A 17,933-nucleotide genomic window follows, 5' to 3' on the forward strand; every position below is an offset into this window, starting at 1 on the left:
TCAACCAAATAAAAATTATTATGAATAATACCATCTGGCATCACGTTATCGTGGAACGTGCATATTTTTGTTTACGTCGCATTTTCTACCGTCCCGAGAGAGAGAATGAGAGTAAGATGTTGAGAGATTGAGTAAAATATTGCGTATGCCGAAGAGACTTGGGGTATGCCGGATAAGCAATCGCCTATGACTGAAATGAGTGCTGCACCATGTTAATTTAAATCAAATAAAAGCTTTTTCAAGCGGTGTTTAGCAAGAATAACTATTTTTTAAGCATAGGTGAACCCCATCGCAATATTACACGGCCCACAAAATTCAGGAAAAGTTGCTCCTAGTCATAAATATCAATTAAATAATGCAGTCGTGCGCATGTTAGGCCGGGAATGGGGTTAGAAACCGTACTATTTTATCTGTTTTTCTTAAACAGGAGACAATTTTGAACTTATTTCTGAAAGAAAATCAATACCGTCAAAAATTTACATGGGACTTTTATGCGAATCCTGGCAGTGTAGTCACCTCTACAACCTCGTGCATCTTGAGTCTCACTGAGTACATATATTTTGTTTTTAATACGGCAAAATTAGGTTATGTCTGTATATAGCACAGTGTTTCAACTTGCCCCGGTATGTGGGGCAAGTTGAAACAATGCATATAAAAAAATAATTTCAGTATACTAAATATTTATAAAAATGTTTAGTAAGGTTGTTTAATTTCTATGCATAATCTTTGGCCCGAACTAGCAAACACCGCAAACGGATTCAAAATTTAGCAAATGCTGATTTTTTTACAGCACTTCAAAGTTCAACTTTGAAAAAACCGTTTCAACTTGCCCCGGTGTACCTTACTTGCTTTTCACTTGCCGAACGGAATTCGGCCAAATGGCCCGAAACCGCATGTGAACCATTTCTGACAACGTCGAGTTAGCGAGGTGAAATGCATCGGAAAAAACTTCGACTTAGAGAACATCGAGTAAGGGAGATATCAACTTACAGAGGGAACGCAGTATGCTAGATTCGCGGGACTTTGAATTTCATCGAGTAAGGGAAAATATCGAGTTACAGAACATCGAGATAGGGAGAGTTCACTGTATGTCTGAAACGAGACATGCGAAAGATTTTGCTTGATTTTGCCTGTGCCTGGTGACCAGGCCCTGGTGTTGGAAATTTGATCTCATCAGTAGCCTTCTGAGCTGCGGACCACATTGGAGGGCCTCGTAGCTTAGTAGATAAAGCACCTGTCTAGTGTACTGCTTTCGTGGGATCAAACCCTACCGAAGGAAGTGGTTACCCTCCAATACATTTTTCAAACTAAATCTTTCACATGTTGTGCAATTGCTCAAATCCAGTTTCAGACATAGTTTTTTTTCACCGGGATCCACTTTGGAATTCCAGGAAGATTGTGTTGTTTCCGAGAAGAGAAACCTAGTCTAAGAGATTACGAGTCTGTGACTACCCCATAGTTTACTCAAGCTGTCGGATTTGATCTTCTATGAGTGAAACCCACTGAAAATATTATCTTGAAAAGAATGTCCTATGGATAAATTTGAATAAAATCATGCAATTGAAAAAAAAGTATTAAACATTTACGAATTGTTGTTCAATAAATTTTCAGCGGTTTGCCTTCAATAACTAGTCTTTAAATTTGTCTATTGTTTTAGAGGGTTAAACGCAAAAAGGTATAAGGGACCCAAAGGTAATTTCGAAAAAAATGGGTGCAAAGTTTTTCAATATTTTTTCACTCTATACAAATTTTATTGAAGTTCAAAAAAAAATTTCTAAGAATTTCCACATTCTTTATAAACATCGAACAAACTATATCAACATATTCCCGCAATGCTCGAAAATCAAAACATTTTTTGCTATAGTCAGCTCATTTTTGATCAAACGTAACTTACACCCCTCTGCTTGTAACTCCCTTATTTATTGCGTATTATGCCAAGCATGTTAAATTGACATTGTTTTTGGTAGGGAACTACAAGAGTAGATAACAGAATCCTTGTTTTCCAATTCATGCAATGTTAGAAACGATTCGAATAAGGCATATGAATGACATCGAATGCATTGTTTCCCATGGACTTGAATTCAATAGTTCACCGGTGAATTAGAACCGGATTGTGGGTGATGCAAGCATCTATGGTTAACCTCAATCCCCATTCAGTGTTTGCAATTTCTAACTCGGTCAATGACGAGTCGGTCACGGCTCGCCACTTCTAGGCTTCGTTCAATTGCAGGCCAAACAAAATGACACCGGATGATCGGAGACAAATGCCATTAATAAAGCAATTACTGGACTAGCCTACGTCCAGATGCGTCGACATACGTCAACATCCGGTCGTCGTCAGTGTCGCCGACGACGACGACGACGGCGTCAACGTTCAGCTTGGAGAGGAAATACATTAGATTAACCAAGATCAGATTCGAAGGATTGACTTGCCGGGCGCTTGCAGTGTAACGATATGTGTTGTATGTGTGTCGAGATATCCGTCCATGGTCCTTCTATAACAAACTTCAAGTGATTATCCTGAAAGCAGCTGCACCAGGTCCTCATCAAAACAACATACTGATGAAGCAGTAAAGTCGATGTTGTTGTTCGCTTACATTGGCGTTGCTAGAATCAGGAGTTAGAAATTCTGTTTAGTTTCTTTAACATGAAGAAAAAGAATACGGAGGAAATTTCCTATATGAGAGCAATATATCTAAATAATATCGATATAAAAATTTTATCAACATTAAGGCGACAAAATATCGTATATAGAGAGATATGAGATCTGTTGATTTAACAATGGCGGCAGGAAAGGGAAGGCAAATTTGTAGATCTTTTTATGCATTTTTCACAAAGATGCTTATTGAAAATATTCACAACTACATGAAATATAAACAAATGTTATAATTGTGGTTGCTGATTATCTGGCTCCGTAATTAAAGAAGCAAATGTTTTCAAAGTACAAGTAGAATTGCAACGTCCAACTATATTCTGGATATAGTACATTCATTAAAAGAAAAAAAACTTGCTGCGCCAATGGTTTGTGAAATTGGAAGCATTACACTTTAGATGCTCACATCAATCTGAAATACCTCATTTGTATTTTATCAAACGAACGAACAACAAGAACATCGATCCGGATACATTATGTTCAGGTTCTCTGGAAAAAGTGGCTTCAGAAATGTTGCGAATGCATGGGAACTTGTAACTAATCGTGTCCATGCAGTTCGCTTGTATCCACTATAGTCGAACGGATCAGCACTGCTCGTACCACGGGGATAAAAACCGATGTAAGGCAACGATGTTTATGTTTGCTTTGAGGGTATTATATACTTGTTCTGCATTTCTATCTCTGCAGTGGAAATACACGAATCGAACAGTAGAAACTTCATCAACCAATCAGCTGATGTAAAATCACTTTGACGTTGTAGTTTGAAGTGAATGGAGAGCTTATACGGAATGCTAGCTATCATGTCTGGAGAAATGTTAATCAAAACTTAGGTTTTAATGTGATCCTTTAGCATCATCTCTGGGTGATAAATATTATTCATCTTCATTAATACCGAGTATAGGATCAACAATTCAAGTTCGTTGGGAGGATTTGGCAAATTGAAGTGTAAAACTAGTTGATAACATTTTCTGTATTTAAGTTGTGAAATTTCTCATTGGTTTACTAGGTATTACCTTTCGAATAAATAAGCATCCGGCGTATCGATACATTTTACGAGAGCACTATTCCATCATATGTTGGACCCATCAACCGCAGTTTCTTTTGCGACGTTCATCCCATTTCAATCGGATGGTATATTTAGCACCGATAATATGTGGGTGAAACGACCGCGGCAGCAATATAAACACATCAACCAGCAGTGACCGAAACTGGAAGCTACTCACAATCGTGTCGCGTGAGATTGCCCATCAAGTACCTAATAGGGAAAAAATCTCGCTTAACCATGCCAGTGGCGTCGGAGTTGCACTCGTTCTTTCATCGATATTGATATCGTATTTGAAATAATCGTGGACGAAAAGATCATATGTCTCTACTTTTTTTTAACGTTACTCCAAACCAATGGCGTAGCCAGAAAATGGGACATTCCTGAACTGAGTTGGACGAAGCAATGCTTCATACTTGATGGGCTTAGCTTCTCGTCAATTAGCCTACACAGAATAGAATTGATCCTGGGTCAATCGCTCCCAGTCGGCTTGAACATTCAGCAAACCTCACTGCCATAATCTGAAAAAGTGACGTATTAGCCATTTTCCAAAAATGATGTTGTAGTAGTAGTACTCATCGAACTCTTTAACGGAAAAATGAAAAACATGCATGTTGTAAAATGGCGCATACGTCACTTTTTTTTTTAAGATTACGGCAGCATAGGTAATATTCCGCCGTACCAAACTGACAATCTACAAAACGCTCATTAGACCGGTAGTCCTCTACGGATACGAGACCTGGACGATGCTCGTGGAGGACCAACCCGCACTTGGAGTTTTCGAAAGGAAAGTGCTGCGTACCATCTATGGTGGGGTGCAGATGGCGGACGGTACGTGGAAGAGGCGAATGAACCACGAGTTGCATCAGCTGTTGGGAGAACCATCCATCGTTCACACCGCGAAAATCGGATGACTGCGGTGGGCCGGGCACGTAGCCAGAATGTCGGACAGTAACCCGGTGAAAATGGTTCTCGACAACGATCCGACGGGCACAAGAAGGCGAGGTGCGCAGCGAGCAAGGTGGATCGATCAGGTGGAAGATGACTTGCCGACCCTCCGTAGACTGCGTGGTTGGCGACGTGTAGCCATGGACCGAGCCGAATGGAGAAGACTCTTATATACCGCACAGGCCACTTCGGCCTTAGTCTGAATAAACAATAATAATAATAATAGGTAATATGCAGCGAAGATGAAGATTTTTTATATGCTGAAGCGTTGAATTTAATCCTTAGAAATAACAATTGTAAATAGTAGTTTGTGCAACTAGTTGCAAAAAGATGATTTTTTCAGCACGAGTTGTACGTTTATCCAACGAGGCTTGCCGAGTTGGATAAATACTACGAGTGCTGAAAAAATCGAGTTTTTTGCAATGACGAAAAATGAGTTTTGTTATGATAAATCTGTACCAAAATAGTAAAGACCGATTTACTCCACATGATATTTCTTGCCAATAAATAATGTTGCTGCAGATAACAATCAGATTCTATGTTATCATGCCGCATCGCATAGCTCTACAAGCCTTGAAGCGATACACGCACTCGTCTTTGGAAAATTCTGATGATGTTAATCAAACTATTTCATTTATTACGCGACGCAGAGAATACACTATTTGAACACTAACCCAAGCTAATTCAGAAAAATGTAGTCTTGTAACTACTGTTCCTATGTTGGATTTCCATTATAGCACCCAAGTGAGTGCTATAATGGATATTATGCAACCCATTTGAGTTGCATAATGTTCATTAAAGCACCCATTTTGTTGGTATGGAAAAGTAGGCCGTTTTATCACTCAAAGACGAACTGTAAACCAGGTATTATGATCAGGAATTGCAAAAAAGATGTTTAGCTACTCCTCTTAGTATTGGAGTTGATAATTTTACCCCAATTCACGAATCTCGTCTGGGAAATTAAGTAGGTGCTGATGAGATCGTAGTGTGCCGAGCATGATTAGGAGACGTCAAAATTCGATGGCTGATTATTTCTATCGCTGTTTGTCCGCGTTTTACAAAAGTTTCAGTCCACGCCACCCGAATAGGTAACCCTTTCAGGTCGACTTTTTTTTACATAGATTTAACGTACAGATTTGGGTTTTTCCGCTCGATCCTGCCAAAGCTAGTATAGAAAGAACTAAAAAGGTGTTGAAATATTTTTTGCGGATGTCCTAGGCCGTCCAAACTGTTCTGGACAACATATCCTCGAATGCATCAGAAAAAATCTTGAGGAAACAAAATGTCCAAAGCTTAGAATATCTCCAAAAATATCTATTTGGTCAAAAGACATGAAGTTATAGAAATTTTCAACGTACGGTACCTATTTTAGAGTTTCCAAAACGGCTTGAAGTTCAGAACATACGATCTACCCGATCCACCAAGCCCTGAACGATGTAATCGTGCAGCGCTAAACATCCCAGCTGGTGAGCCGATAAGATTCACTCATTATGTTTACTAACTACTACAGACATTTTAGGTTCTCCGAAACGTCATAGGGGCCATCCACAAAGTACGCCACGCTCCTAAGGTGGGGGGGGAGTTCCGAACAGCGAGACGACTCATACAAAAATTTTAGAAATTTAATTCAAAAAGTGGGACGAAGGGGGGGAGGGGGGTTGAAAATAGCCAAATTTTGCATTACGTACCTTATGGATCTTCCCATAGGGTTCAAAACATGCGATCTACCTGATCAATCAAGTCCTGAACGATGGATTCGTGCATTGCCAAACATCTCAACCGAGCCGATAAGATTTCACTCATTATGAAACTTGCTACTACAAACCTTGTCGGTTCTCCAAAATGCCCGGAAGTTAAAAAGATGCGACATACCCGATAAACCAAGCCCTTAATGATGTGTACGTGCTACGCTAAACAGATAGGATTCCACTCATTACTTTTGCAAGCTACTACAGGCCTTTTTGGTTCTCCAAAACGTCCTGGAGTTCAAAACATTGTTCAGGTTCATTGAGCCGATAAGATTCCACTCATAACTTTTAGAAACTACTACAGGACTTTTTGGTTCTCCAAAATGTCATGGAGTTCAGAAAATGCGATCTACCCGATCAACCAAAACCTGAACGACGTATTCGTGCTTTGCTAAACATCCCAGCAGGTCCATTGAGCCGATAAGATTTCACTCATTATGTTTACTAGCTGCTACAAACCTTGTCGGTTCTCCAAAACGCCCGGAAGTTAAAAATATGCGACACACCCTATCAACTAAGCCCTTACTTATGTGTACGTGCTACGCTAAACATCCAAGCAATAGGGTTTCACTCAATACTTTTCCAAGCTACTAGAGACCTTTTGGTTCTCCAAAACGTCCTTCATCTGAGCTGGAATATTTTTTAGCCAGGATTTTATTAAGAGCGATTTACCAAAAATGAAACTTTTGTGTGGCAGTTATAGTTTTTGTTTTTTTGAAAAGTTCATCAAACTCTTCTGCCATTGTTGAGTATTTCTCATTTGAGGTATAAAGAAATGTAATCTAGTGATATTTTTGTCTGACTGTGTAACTGCCCATACGTTCAACTCCCGAGGAGTCTTAATAGTTTTTTCATAATCTTTGGCAAGACTTGCTCGTTTTGCCATTCGTTTGAGAGTGCCACCAATAGCTTCGCAAGGGCCTTTTCCGTGCGATGTTGCAAAAAAGTGCCATTCTGCTTCTAAGCCATGTTTTGAATTGAAATTACACAGATTTGCAAAGTTCTTTTTATTTTTATAATGTGCTGCAGCTCCACCAGGTACAAACATATTTTTTTGTAAAATCGATCGACTGTTTAAACAAGTCAAATAATTTTGAAATAAATATATTATAATTATAAAGACAGAATCACCGTTTTCGACCAGAGGTCGCACAGACTGAACACTTAACATCTAGCGAGACAACGGACAGGACATTTACACAACACCCAGTGGACCAGTGGAGAACTTTCTGCTTTACGAAAAGTTTTCTCCTTACCGGGCGGGAATCGAAGCCACACTCCACAGCACATGCGTCTAGACGATTGACGTCGCTTATCGCATGGCCACGGAACTGATTAATAAAGCTAACGTTTTCTAATTTACCGTTTCTTTTAAAGTAAACTTCGAATGGATGTATTGTTGCCTGGGAATTATTCCAACCCTGAGCAGCATTTTGGATAATGAATGAATAATTTTCAAAGAAATCCAACAGTACAAGTATTTCACTTTGACCTAAAGTACTCTTTTTGTTTTTCAAAAAAGTGTATTGCTGTTTGCAAATAATGTCATGAGTCATAAGTTTATCAATTTTTTTTCAATAAAATACCAAATTCATCTACAGGCTTTATAACGGTTTCTAAATTACACCGATCATTGGTTAGCCTTTGCTGAAAAACAACATCTACTTTTCCACTATTACAATTAAATATCATTTCAGTTTAGTTTCGGGAACATTGCCCGTTTTCAAAGCAATTATTTGTTTTTTTTTGTAAACTCAATTGTTTTTAAATAAGTTACTTCGATACAAAAAGTCAAAGAAAATATAAACCCTTTTCAAATGTTGGTCCACAATTATGTTAGATTATGCTAAAATGCTTCCTAAACAAATTTTCAAAATGTGTCGTTGGTTGATGATAGGCTGCTGAACCTATATTTGGCGCTGTAGGCATAAAACACGCTGATAAATTTTCACTCAATATGGACATGTAAAAAGTTTAAATATGTCACAGGAACATTATTCCCAGAAAAGTTAGATAATTGAAATACCTACCTGCAGAAAAAATTTCATCGATTTCTGAGATGAGGTTTTTTTGTAATACCGATTTTAATTTTTTTTTAATATTTTTTTTCAGTGTAGAAATCGTTTTTTTCTTTTTTGGATATTTCTCCAAAAAACTTCAGGGAATTTCACGATAGTCCGCCATACAACACTTTTTTGTAGGTCTTGTCATTTTAGAGCTACATCGATTTTTAAAAAATCAATGAAAAAAAATTAAGCTCTCATCAAATGTTACTCTTGACAATTTTTGAAAAACTAAGTATGCAAAGTGGTTTAGAAATACCATATCTTTATGCCCACCAAATTTTATTCGAATCTGAGATGGTGCTGCCAGCCCCATAGAAGGGTTGGCGCGAAATTCGTCAATAGCACCTCCATTTTTTTTTTTTTTTTTTTTAACTAATTTTATTTGCTAATTATCTAATACATGCATTCATCTCTTAGACTAGGTGTTCCGTGTTTTCTTTACACTATCATCCTTATTTGCTATGTTATGCTTTTAGTTATTATTAATACATTTCAATTGCCTCTGGCAGTTAGAATTTTTTCCTCTGGTTGAATTGAACCATGTAGGAATTACAATGTTTTCAACTTAAACTAAACTTAACCTATTTAAAACTAAGGGTACAAGGAGTTAATCGTTGCAATAGAAGATTGCAACGATTTTTGTCTAAAATTGGAAATTATTTTGTTGGACATTTGTTGCAATGTCTCAATATTAGAAATTCTATGAAGTTCATTGGTACTATACCACGGAGGCAACTTCAGAATCATTTTCAAAATTTTATTTTGAATCCTCTGGAGTGCCTTCTTTCTGGTATTGCAGCAACTAGCCCATATTGGCACAGCATACAACATGGCAGGTCTAAAAATTTGTTTGTAAATCAAAAGTTTGTTCTTAAGACAAAGTTTTGATTTTCTGTGTATAAGTGGATAAAGGCACTTAATATATTTGTTACATTTGGCTTGAAGGCCTTCAATGAATAGCACCTCCATGATTCGATCATCTACGACTCGGTATATACTCGTAGAAGCAAATGATGCCATAATAAAATAAGTATGTTACTCTGATTGTTCTTCAAACAATTTTCAAAGGAACTTCTATTCCATACCTCGATGTATGCTTGAGTCAATGGTTCTTTCAGTATCGACTCATTGAGGATCGACTTTATTATATACCTATTGTTGGCGGGGAGTATGAAGGGGAACTAGACACCGGGTTCTCAGCAGGACCAAACACGCTAGGTAGATTGTGGTACAGCTGTAAATATATTTTAGTAAGCGGAAGTTCTAGATTACATATTTGATAGCTTACACTTTCGGTATTCGTACTTTGCAGACTATCCCTCTACTCAACCCTACTCAGTTCACGAGTATCCTAGCTATAAACAGGGAAATCATTAGATTGTAGTCTAGTTTGCATGTTAGATTATGTTACTTTTAGGCAGAAACTATATTTTTAACTACACGCTAGATTCTAGGTTTTAACCTCTTTTAGTAAGCTGCAATAGTAATCTTAATTAGCTTTATATAATTTCAGGTTTGCATTATAATTCTCACATCTTTCTGCTTTGCTTCCAATTCATCAACGAATTCACAAATAGTTTTAAGTATTTACTTATGGGTTTAGGTAGAATATATAATTTAGATTTTATAGAAACAATTTGCCACTTTGCTTGCGATTCACATGCCAATTTTTCCCTTATCTCCTATGTTGTCTTCTGCTCCTTTTGACAGGCCATGTGCCAGGTTCAGTTCAGATGACACCTGTGACGGATTACTTGGAGCAGTGCAGCCAGCGGCAACACCTATTTTGGAGCTGGGACCATGTGATCTATTCAATGAACCAACTTATGAATGGTGTATGATAAGATATCCCAGTAGGTCCATTGAGTTTAGATGACTTCAATGGCCATTATTCATATAAGCTACTACAGACCTTTTAGGTTTACCAAAACGTTCACCAACACGTCCGTAACGATTGAAATACTTGATCATCCAAGTCCGTGAACGCAGAATAAGTCGCAGGTTAACCTCATTGTCATTGTACATTTTGACTCAGATCATTTTGGAGCACCTTGGCCATTGGCCGCTCACTTCGACTGCCGCCAAACGTTGGTTTGCTCATTTTCTTTCATATTCGAGTCTTTTCGTGGTGTGGCTAGAGTAAGCGCATCCCTGCGGCTATTATTGTTACTATTCTGGGTACGAATCCCGGCGCGGCCACACAATTTTGTAATTGTTCTGCGATAATTCTCGCGAAAAGTGAGTGAGTGGGTAAAATTGATGAAACGAAAAAGGATTTTCATCTAATAGGCAAGATTTTCGTTTATCATCCAAGGTTAATTGTAGAGAAAGATTGATAGGTGAAAGATGATCCTCAACGTAAACAACGAAAAAAGATTCTCCCTTGGCCCGAGAAACGCTTGTTTGGTCTCATTGAAATGAAAAGTTGAAACCATGAATTGCTTACACATTGGGTTAATACCGATGATGAGGATATTGCGAAATCTTGATTGACCTGGTAGATACTAGGAATTAAACTCAAGAATATTTTGGAGTACATTGAGGATCCCGTATTTCAGAAAATTGGATTCGCATGATACCTATTGAACCAGATTGGGTGTTGCCAATGGGGTCTTAAAGACGTAACAGATTTCCCAGAAGATTATTTGTGAGAAATCATGAAGAAAGAGCTGTCGCATGACATATTTTGGGCTAAAAACTAAAATGTTTCCTATTACGGCTTCTCCGGGGGCATTTGGGGACATTAAATTAACATGGGGACATTAAGTTAAATTTCGGACACCCATCTGATGATGCGATTTTTGGAAATTTTCACAAACCACTGAGACGAACAATTTACATGACAGCTGAATCCTTCTGCTTTATGTGCTGCTTTCGGCAAGTTTTAAACACGCTCAAATTCACTTGTCATAAGACGAGTTTGTACAATCCCATTTAATTCCACTACATAATTGTACCTTGACAGATACGTATTTCGACCTCAACAGTAAGGTCGTCTTCAGTGTCTCGTACTTGACTCGACAGCCCAATCGGGTTGTACGCAAAGTTGACGTAGGACTACGTAGCTATTCGAAATAGATGGTATTTGCCATAATAATTTGTTGAGCAAACTGCTCGGAGGCCAACTAAATCAAGAAGTCGAATAGTTGTTCCCAGTTGGATGGACTTTGAGTCTCTAACCGTGGAATTAACATGACTCCTCGGCCGCTGGAGCAACTCGACTGGCTTTCAGTCGGGGACATCACAATCCTTACTTTGCCACGTACGCTTACAGCGCGGGCAAAAACCAAACGTTGCAAATAAATATATTTGCGTTTGGTTTCACGCCACTTCTGATTCTGCTTATTTCTTATTTGCTTATTGAGGATGGTGTCCTCCAAATAGGTCTTTATACAAAAGAAGGTTGATCCGACTATTTGATATGAACTTTCTTCAAAGTGCAAAACTCAACCGTAACTAGCAAATTTGATAGCGTGGCGGAGGGAGATGATGCAATTAATTTGAACGGATGGAATCACTAACAGGAACCAAGCTATCACGCTAAACCCGATGCCGCCGAAACAATCCATTTTCGCAATTAACTCTTTCTTTCCATAAAATGCTGGTCCTGAGAGGAACCAATTTCCATTTCCCAATGCGTCTGTCCAATAACTAACTGCATTCAAACGCTTGTCAGCACCTTGTGTTGAAATTGTCCGACCGCCACTTGATGGTTTTTCGCCAAGCCTCCACCATTTGAAATAAATTTTCAGCATTGCCACTGCTACCAATAATATCGAACCGCTCTTTGTGGGATCCCGATCAAAATGGCTCGCGCACGCCGGACAGCAGCTTTCTTGTATTCAATAAATCAAGCCCGTTAGCCCCGCCCCTTTGTGACCTGTATAGGTGTAAAAATAATGTGCACTCATAACGATTAATGAAGGGGCGCGCTAATGGAATTACGTCATTAGATATAAGAAATTTGGTTTTCGGCGCGCGCGAGCCATTTTTATGGGGATTCCGCAGACAATGTCGGAGAATGTTATTTGCCACTGCCTTGCAAGCGGGAAAAATGTAACAAAAACAAATAAGAGATTTTAAAAAATTAGGTTTTACTTAAAACAAATCAAAACAAGGCACGTTACATTTTTTAGCGAAGAGTCCTAGTTGGAAAACGCATCATAAGTGAAAATTTTTTGTTTTGCACTTTTTTCCCAAGCAATTTTGTCAAAAACCAAATTACCAATGGGAAAAAGTGTATCTCTGTCGTCATTTTTCAACGAATTATAACTGAAAATCTATCTTCCACTAGAAACTTACGATCTGTTCGTAAAAACCGTTCTCAAATCGAAATTTCAATTTTCATGGCTCAAATTCGTCAGGGGGATTACTAGGTAGTAAATATAGTCACTACATGGGAAATAATAAGTAGAGCTCTTGTTAATAAACAGAAAAACATGTTGGTGGTAATATAGTTGCCTTATAAATGGTTAAACCTCTCTTTGCGGAATCCCGATCAAAATGGATCGCGCGCCGGAAAGTAGCTTTTTTGTATTCAATGAATTAAGCCCGTGCTGAGGGTGGCTGGGTTCGATTCCCGGTGCCGGTCTAGGCAATTTTCGGATTGGAAATTGCCTCGACTTCCCTGGTCATGAAAGTATCATCGTGCTAGCCTCATGATATACGAATGCGAAAATGGTAACCTGGCTTAGAAACCTCGCAGTTAATAACTGTGGAAGTGCTTAATGAACACTAAGCTGCGAGGCGGCTCTGTCCCAGTGTGGGGATTATTAAGCCCGTAAATTTTAATGGATGCAATCACTAACAGAAACCAAGCTTCCACGCCAATCGCCGATGCCACCGAAACAGTCCATTTTCGCTATTAAACCTTTCTGTTCAGAAAATGCTAGTTTAGAGAAGAACCAATTTTCTTTCCTCAATCCGTTGCGCTGCGATCGCTTTGATGCATCCGCTTTGCGTGAAATCTTGCTCAAACTGAGGATTAGATCCAAACCCGCAAGTGATTGATTTTTGATGTCTGTGCTAGTGATGCGTGTACGTGATTGGTTGGTTTACCTGTTTCTAAACTTTTTATCAATTTTTGATAATGAATAGTTAAAAATCAGTATTTTCATATTAATACAAAGAAGCGTTGACTCATCCTTGATCGAATGGTCCAAAAAAATTGAAAATCCATCAAGAAACGGCTGAGATATTAAAGTTTAAAGTCTATCATATTTTCGTGACGGTCCCTGATTTTCGCAATCGTTAAGTGTACCCCAATATAGAGATGACAAACGTAGTCCTACGTCAAAATGTTCAATTTGACCGCATTCGTTTAGAGACCACTTCGGACATCTTCGGCCACGCCACAGGGAGATCTCCGATTCTTATAAAATGCTTCCGAAAACTAGAAACCTGTAAGAGTCCAATGCTGAAAAAAATAGCAAATGCATCGAACACTCAATGAGCAGAGGCTTTTCTTATTTTAACCTCTTCACTTGGGCCTATACAGGTTAACGAAGCACAGAACGTCCCTTTCAACAGCCAACCTAGGATGGTGAGCGGTTAGTTATGCTATGCAATGCTAAATCACGAATCTCGTAGAATTTTGTTCCGCAAAAAGTTCAAATTCGCAGTATTCTTCATTAGTAGGTACTTTTGAAAATGTAGTCAGAACGATCTTCTTATGTTTTAATATTGTAAATATTGAAAAACAGAGAACAATCAGCTTGAAGCTTTAAAGACACAAATAAAATTGAACACGATTTCCGACGCCACTGCCATCCACCGACACCAAGATGAGACAGAGGCACTGAACCGAAGATACCGAAATTACGCCCAAATAGATCGTCACCAGTGGAAATTGTTCATGGAAGGGAAACAAACGCTCGGACCGACACAACGGTGAAAGCGAGCTTATCGAAATTCTGCATCGTACATCATGCGGACCGAAGGACCAACGCGACACAACCCGTGGGACGAAGGCGTTGTCCGTCGCCTTTGTGCAAAGAATGATGACAATGCGGTCGGAATATATCATTTTCTCGTAGGAGCCGCCTCCCTGTACCTACTTTTTATGTGTGACAATGAATCGAGATAAAACAGTCGTGCCGACGCTTGGTCGTGTGGTGGCACAAAGGAAAATGGATGCAGGCTAGTCGGTGGCTATTTCGGCGTTGGCGGTGGCCATTTCCGTACAATGTTAACAGCTGCTGCTTCCTTCCAGATATGAACTGCAACGCGTTTCGGATCGTGTGTACCTACAAGTTTTTTCTCTTTTCACGCATGGTATACCATAAGTGGCATGAGCAATGGCGTAGGGGGAACTTATACGGTTTCGCATAAGCGATACACTGTTGGAATCTTTCCAGATACGCGTATTTTGGCTTTTAGGTAATCATTACTCACCCACCGAAATACAGATGTTCTTACCATTATATATGACAATCTTGCAAAATCTGGAAAAAATCTTGGCAAATACTATATTGACAGATTCTTGTGCAAATATTTTGTGAAACATTTTTGCATTATTTTCATACAGGTGTAAAATGCATATTTTTTCAAAGATGAATGGTGAATTGTCTTTTGAAATAGGTAATTTAAACTTTTATAAAAAAAAACGCATTATTATTTTTTTTTTAAACAGAAACATTACTACGTACTCTTTATACAATAGAGAAACATCAACCCTACAGTGAGCCTTACTAGAGCATCCAACGTAATTAGCTCCAGAGGAAGGCGACATAAAAGATGCAGCGATCCGTTCATAAGCGACCACAATGACACTGCCCGTAACCGAACATACAGAAAGAACACACCCGGAAATCATCACAGACACAATCTTGGCGTGATTGTTCGGTGTTATCTGGGTTCCGGCCGAGGTAGCAAAACTAAGGGCAATGGTGGCTCATCCTTGCAATGGAGCTTCATGCCATCACCGCATTGTGCAGGTGCAACGGCAGCTCAGTAAAAGCATCTGATACATATATAGGGAATCAGGATGAGGGAAATAAGAGTCTACATATAGCTATAATCGCATCGTATCATGCGAAGCTTATCAAATGTAACATTCCTGCCAGCTGATGAGGAGAAGATTTACAGTGGCTTGTTTGCGGTGCGATAGTCTCGTTGTGGAGCAGAACAAGGCTTATGAAAACTATGTGAGATTGTTTGCTTCATTACCAAAATGCTATGGGAAGGCAAATGTTGGCGCAAAGGCTTTTCAGTAATTGCATTCTCTGTTGGTGAATCGGGATGCAATGTTAAAAGTTTTCGATGGAGCTTATACTTCTTCGTTTTCTTTTTCGTATAACATCATCTTACTGCAATATTTCCCGAGAGGCAATCATAACATCGGATTCTGGTATATCATAGTTTGATGTTCTTGAATAATTACCATCCAATCAAAGGAAATTCCTAAATAACTAATATTTGTACATCATTAGGGAAATTTTGAAGTATTCATTGTTTTCAAGTTTTCCTGTACTTTCAACATCACTTCTAAAGACTCCAATATAGCAAGATTCTCTTTTAAACATTCTTGAGAACAAACATATTTATCCATAAACATAAGATAATTCATCTGTACTATATAAACTGGGAAAATTATCTCAATTATAGTAGCATCTTTCAGTACCAATATTCTGAACATCTCCCTTCTTCAAATACCTCCTCGTTTCAGGTCTACTGAGGTTGCAGCAAATTTACCAAGGTCTACGGCCAGGCAACGAAACATTCCACGTGGAAACCGTTAAGCGAATAGCGAACGTGAGCGATGCCATCGAATTCCTGCGGACTATCGAGGAGCTAAATCGGTGGTCGCGGAAGCACATCGTGCTGGACTGCACCACCGAGCTGGCCAAGGACATTGTCGTCAGCCACGTGCGGGACATCACGCTCGGCAAGCGCACCTATCACTACCTGCTGAGTGGACTGGTAAGTAGAAGGGTGACTATTGGCAATAACTAGCGAAATGATAGCAACATGGTTTACGGTGAATTCCAACGATTATTGGAGTATTCACGAATTGTAGACCCAAAGCTAATTGACCTGTCATCGAGATGGGCTTCGAACATTTACCGCATCCATATGTGAATCAATTGGAGATTTGTTCGGAGGTACATTTGTGCTCGCCAATAAATAGCAACTGGTTATTGATTGTATTATTCATATAGGGTAAACTGGGGTAATATGCACCCCCGGGGCAAAACGACCTTTTGGTATTTTTAGCAGTGTTCCAGGAATATTTTCAAGAATGTTTACTACTGGATTAGTAGTTCGAGATCCGAACTACATGCGCTGTGGTAAATACTCTCGAAAAACTGCCGAAAATGTACTTAAAAATGCCAAAGGGTCGTTTTGCCCCGGGGGTGCATATTACCCCAGTTTCCCCTATGTACGATGAACAATCTCTACCTCTTCGTTCAACCGAACAATCAATATGAAATTGGAATTTTCCTTTTTATTTTTTAGTTGTTCTTGAAATAGATTTGATTTAAGCATGTGTAAAAGGGGTGGAATGAACTGTTTGACATCAATCCAGTAGTCCTCTCGGCAGCATTGTTTTCATTTCTAAGTTCATATAATTTAGACAGCAGTTAGATAAAAGTGCTATTTTCAAGTGAAAATCATATTGCTTATTGATTGTAATTTTATTTGAATAAGGGAGAATATGCATTCGATTCATATTTTTCAAGTTCTGTTGATATAATTATTAACTAAAAGTACTGGCAAAATACAGTTTTCAAAATATATCTTTGCTGTTCTACAAGAGGACTGCGAAATAGTGAGTTGACATCCGGGAAGGAGCTCCTAACATAGCTCTGGTCCTCACAAGTTCCAATACTCACGTTTTCACGGGTCTTCCGATGACGATTGACCGCCAGCTAAGGGTTGCGTACTTATCTGGTAGTGCAGCCTGGGCACTGTTGTCCTTCTGACATTAGCTAGAGTGAGAGGGTACGTCCTGTGGGGTCTGCCTAGGATGTGGTGCGGTTCGACAGTGGGCTCTGTTGAACTTCTATAAAAAGCTGCATGTGTCCCCAAGCAGGCCCTATCAAAGCGACCGTGTGCCGCTCAAAGCGCACTAGCCTAGTCCTGGTGTTGGGTGGGACTTTAAACAAATTTGGCCCGACTGATCGAGCGTCTGTCCACCAAGGAGATGCGGCATCCAGCGGCTGAGTATGAAATGCTATTCCCCGGAAGCTATACCTAAGATGGCAGCCCCATCCCGGTAGATAGGGAACCTTGTGCCAACAACCTACTGTTCTCGAAACATCAATTTGTTCGAGAATCCGATAATGAAAGAATACGGACTGATTTTACGGTGACGACTCTTAGCGCGCAACAACGGACACGAATACGAACATGGAACGTTTTAACCCTAGCCCAGCGGGGTAAATTTGCACAACTTGCCAATGAGGCACGCCGCATGAAGCTTGTGATCCTGGGACTGAGTGAAGTCCGTTGGCCAAACTTTGGTGAACACAGAA

At 39.3% G+C, this 17,933-nt stretch overlaps 1 protein-coding gene across 2 annotated transcripts in view; it reads left to right on the forward strand.

Annotated features, from left to right (window-relative positions):
• The window catches only part of LOC134218487 (glutamate receptor 1), a 552,551-nt gene that overhangs the window by 450,091 nt on the left and 84,527 nt on the right, over nt 1-17,933 (forward strand). For both annotated transcript variants that reach the window (XM_062697549.1, XM_062697550.1), the window contains exon 4: nt 16,124-16,377. In XM_062697549.1, coding sequence (XP_062553533.1) covers nt 16,124-16,377 — 254 coding nt within the window. The remainder of the gene's footprint in view (nt 1-16,123; nt 16,378-17,933) is intronic.

The sequence above is a fragment of the Armigeres subalbatus genome, chromosome 2 (genome assembly GCF_024139115.2).
Source record: "Armigeres subalbatus isolate Guangzhou_Male chromosome 2, GZ_Asu_2, whole genome shotgun sequence".
NCBI classification, from domain to species: Eukaryota; Metazoa; Arthropoda; class Insecta; order Diptera; family Culicidae; genus Armigeres; species Armigeres subalbatus.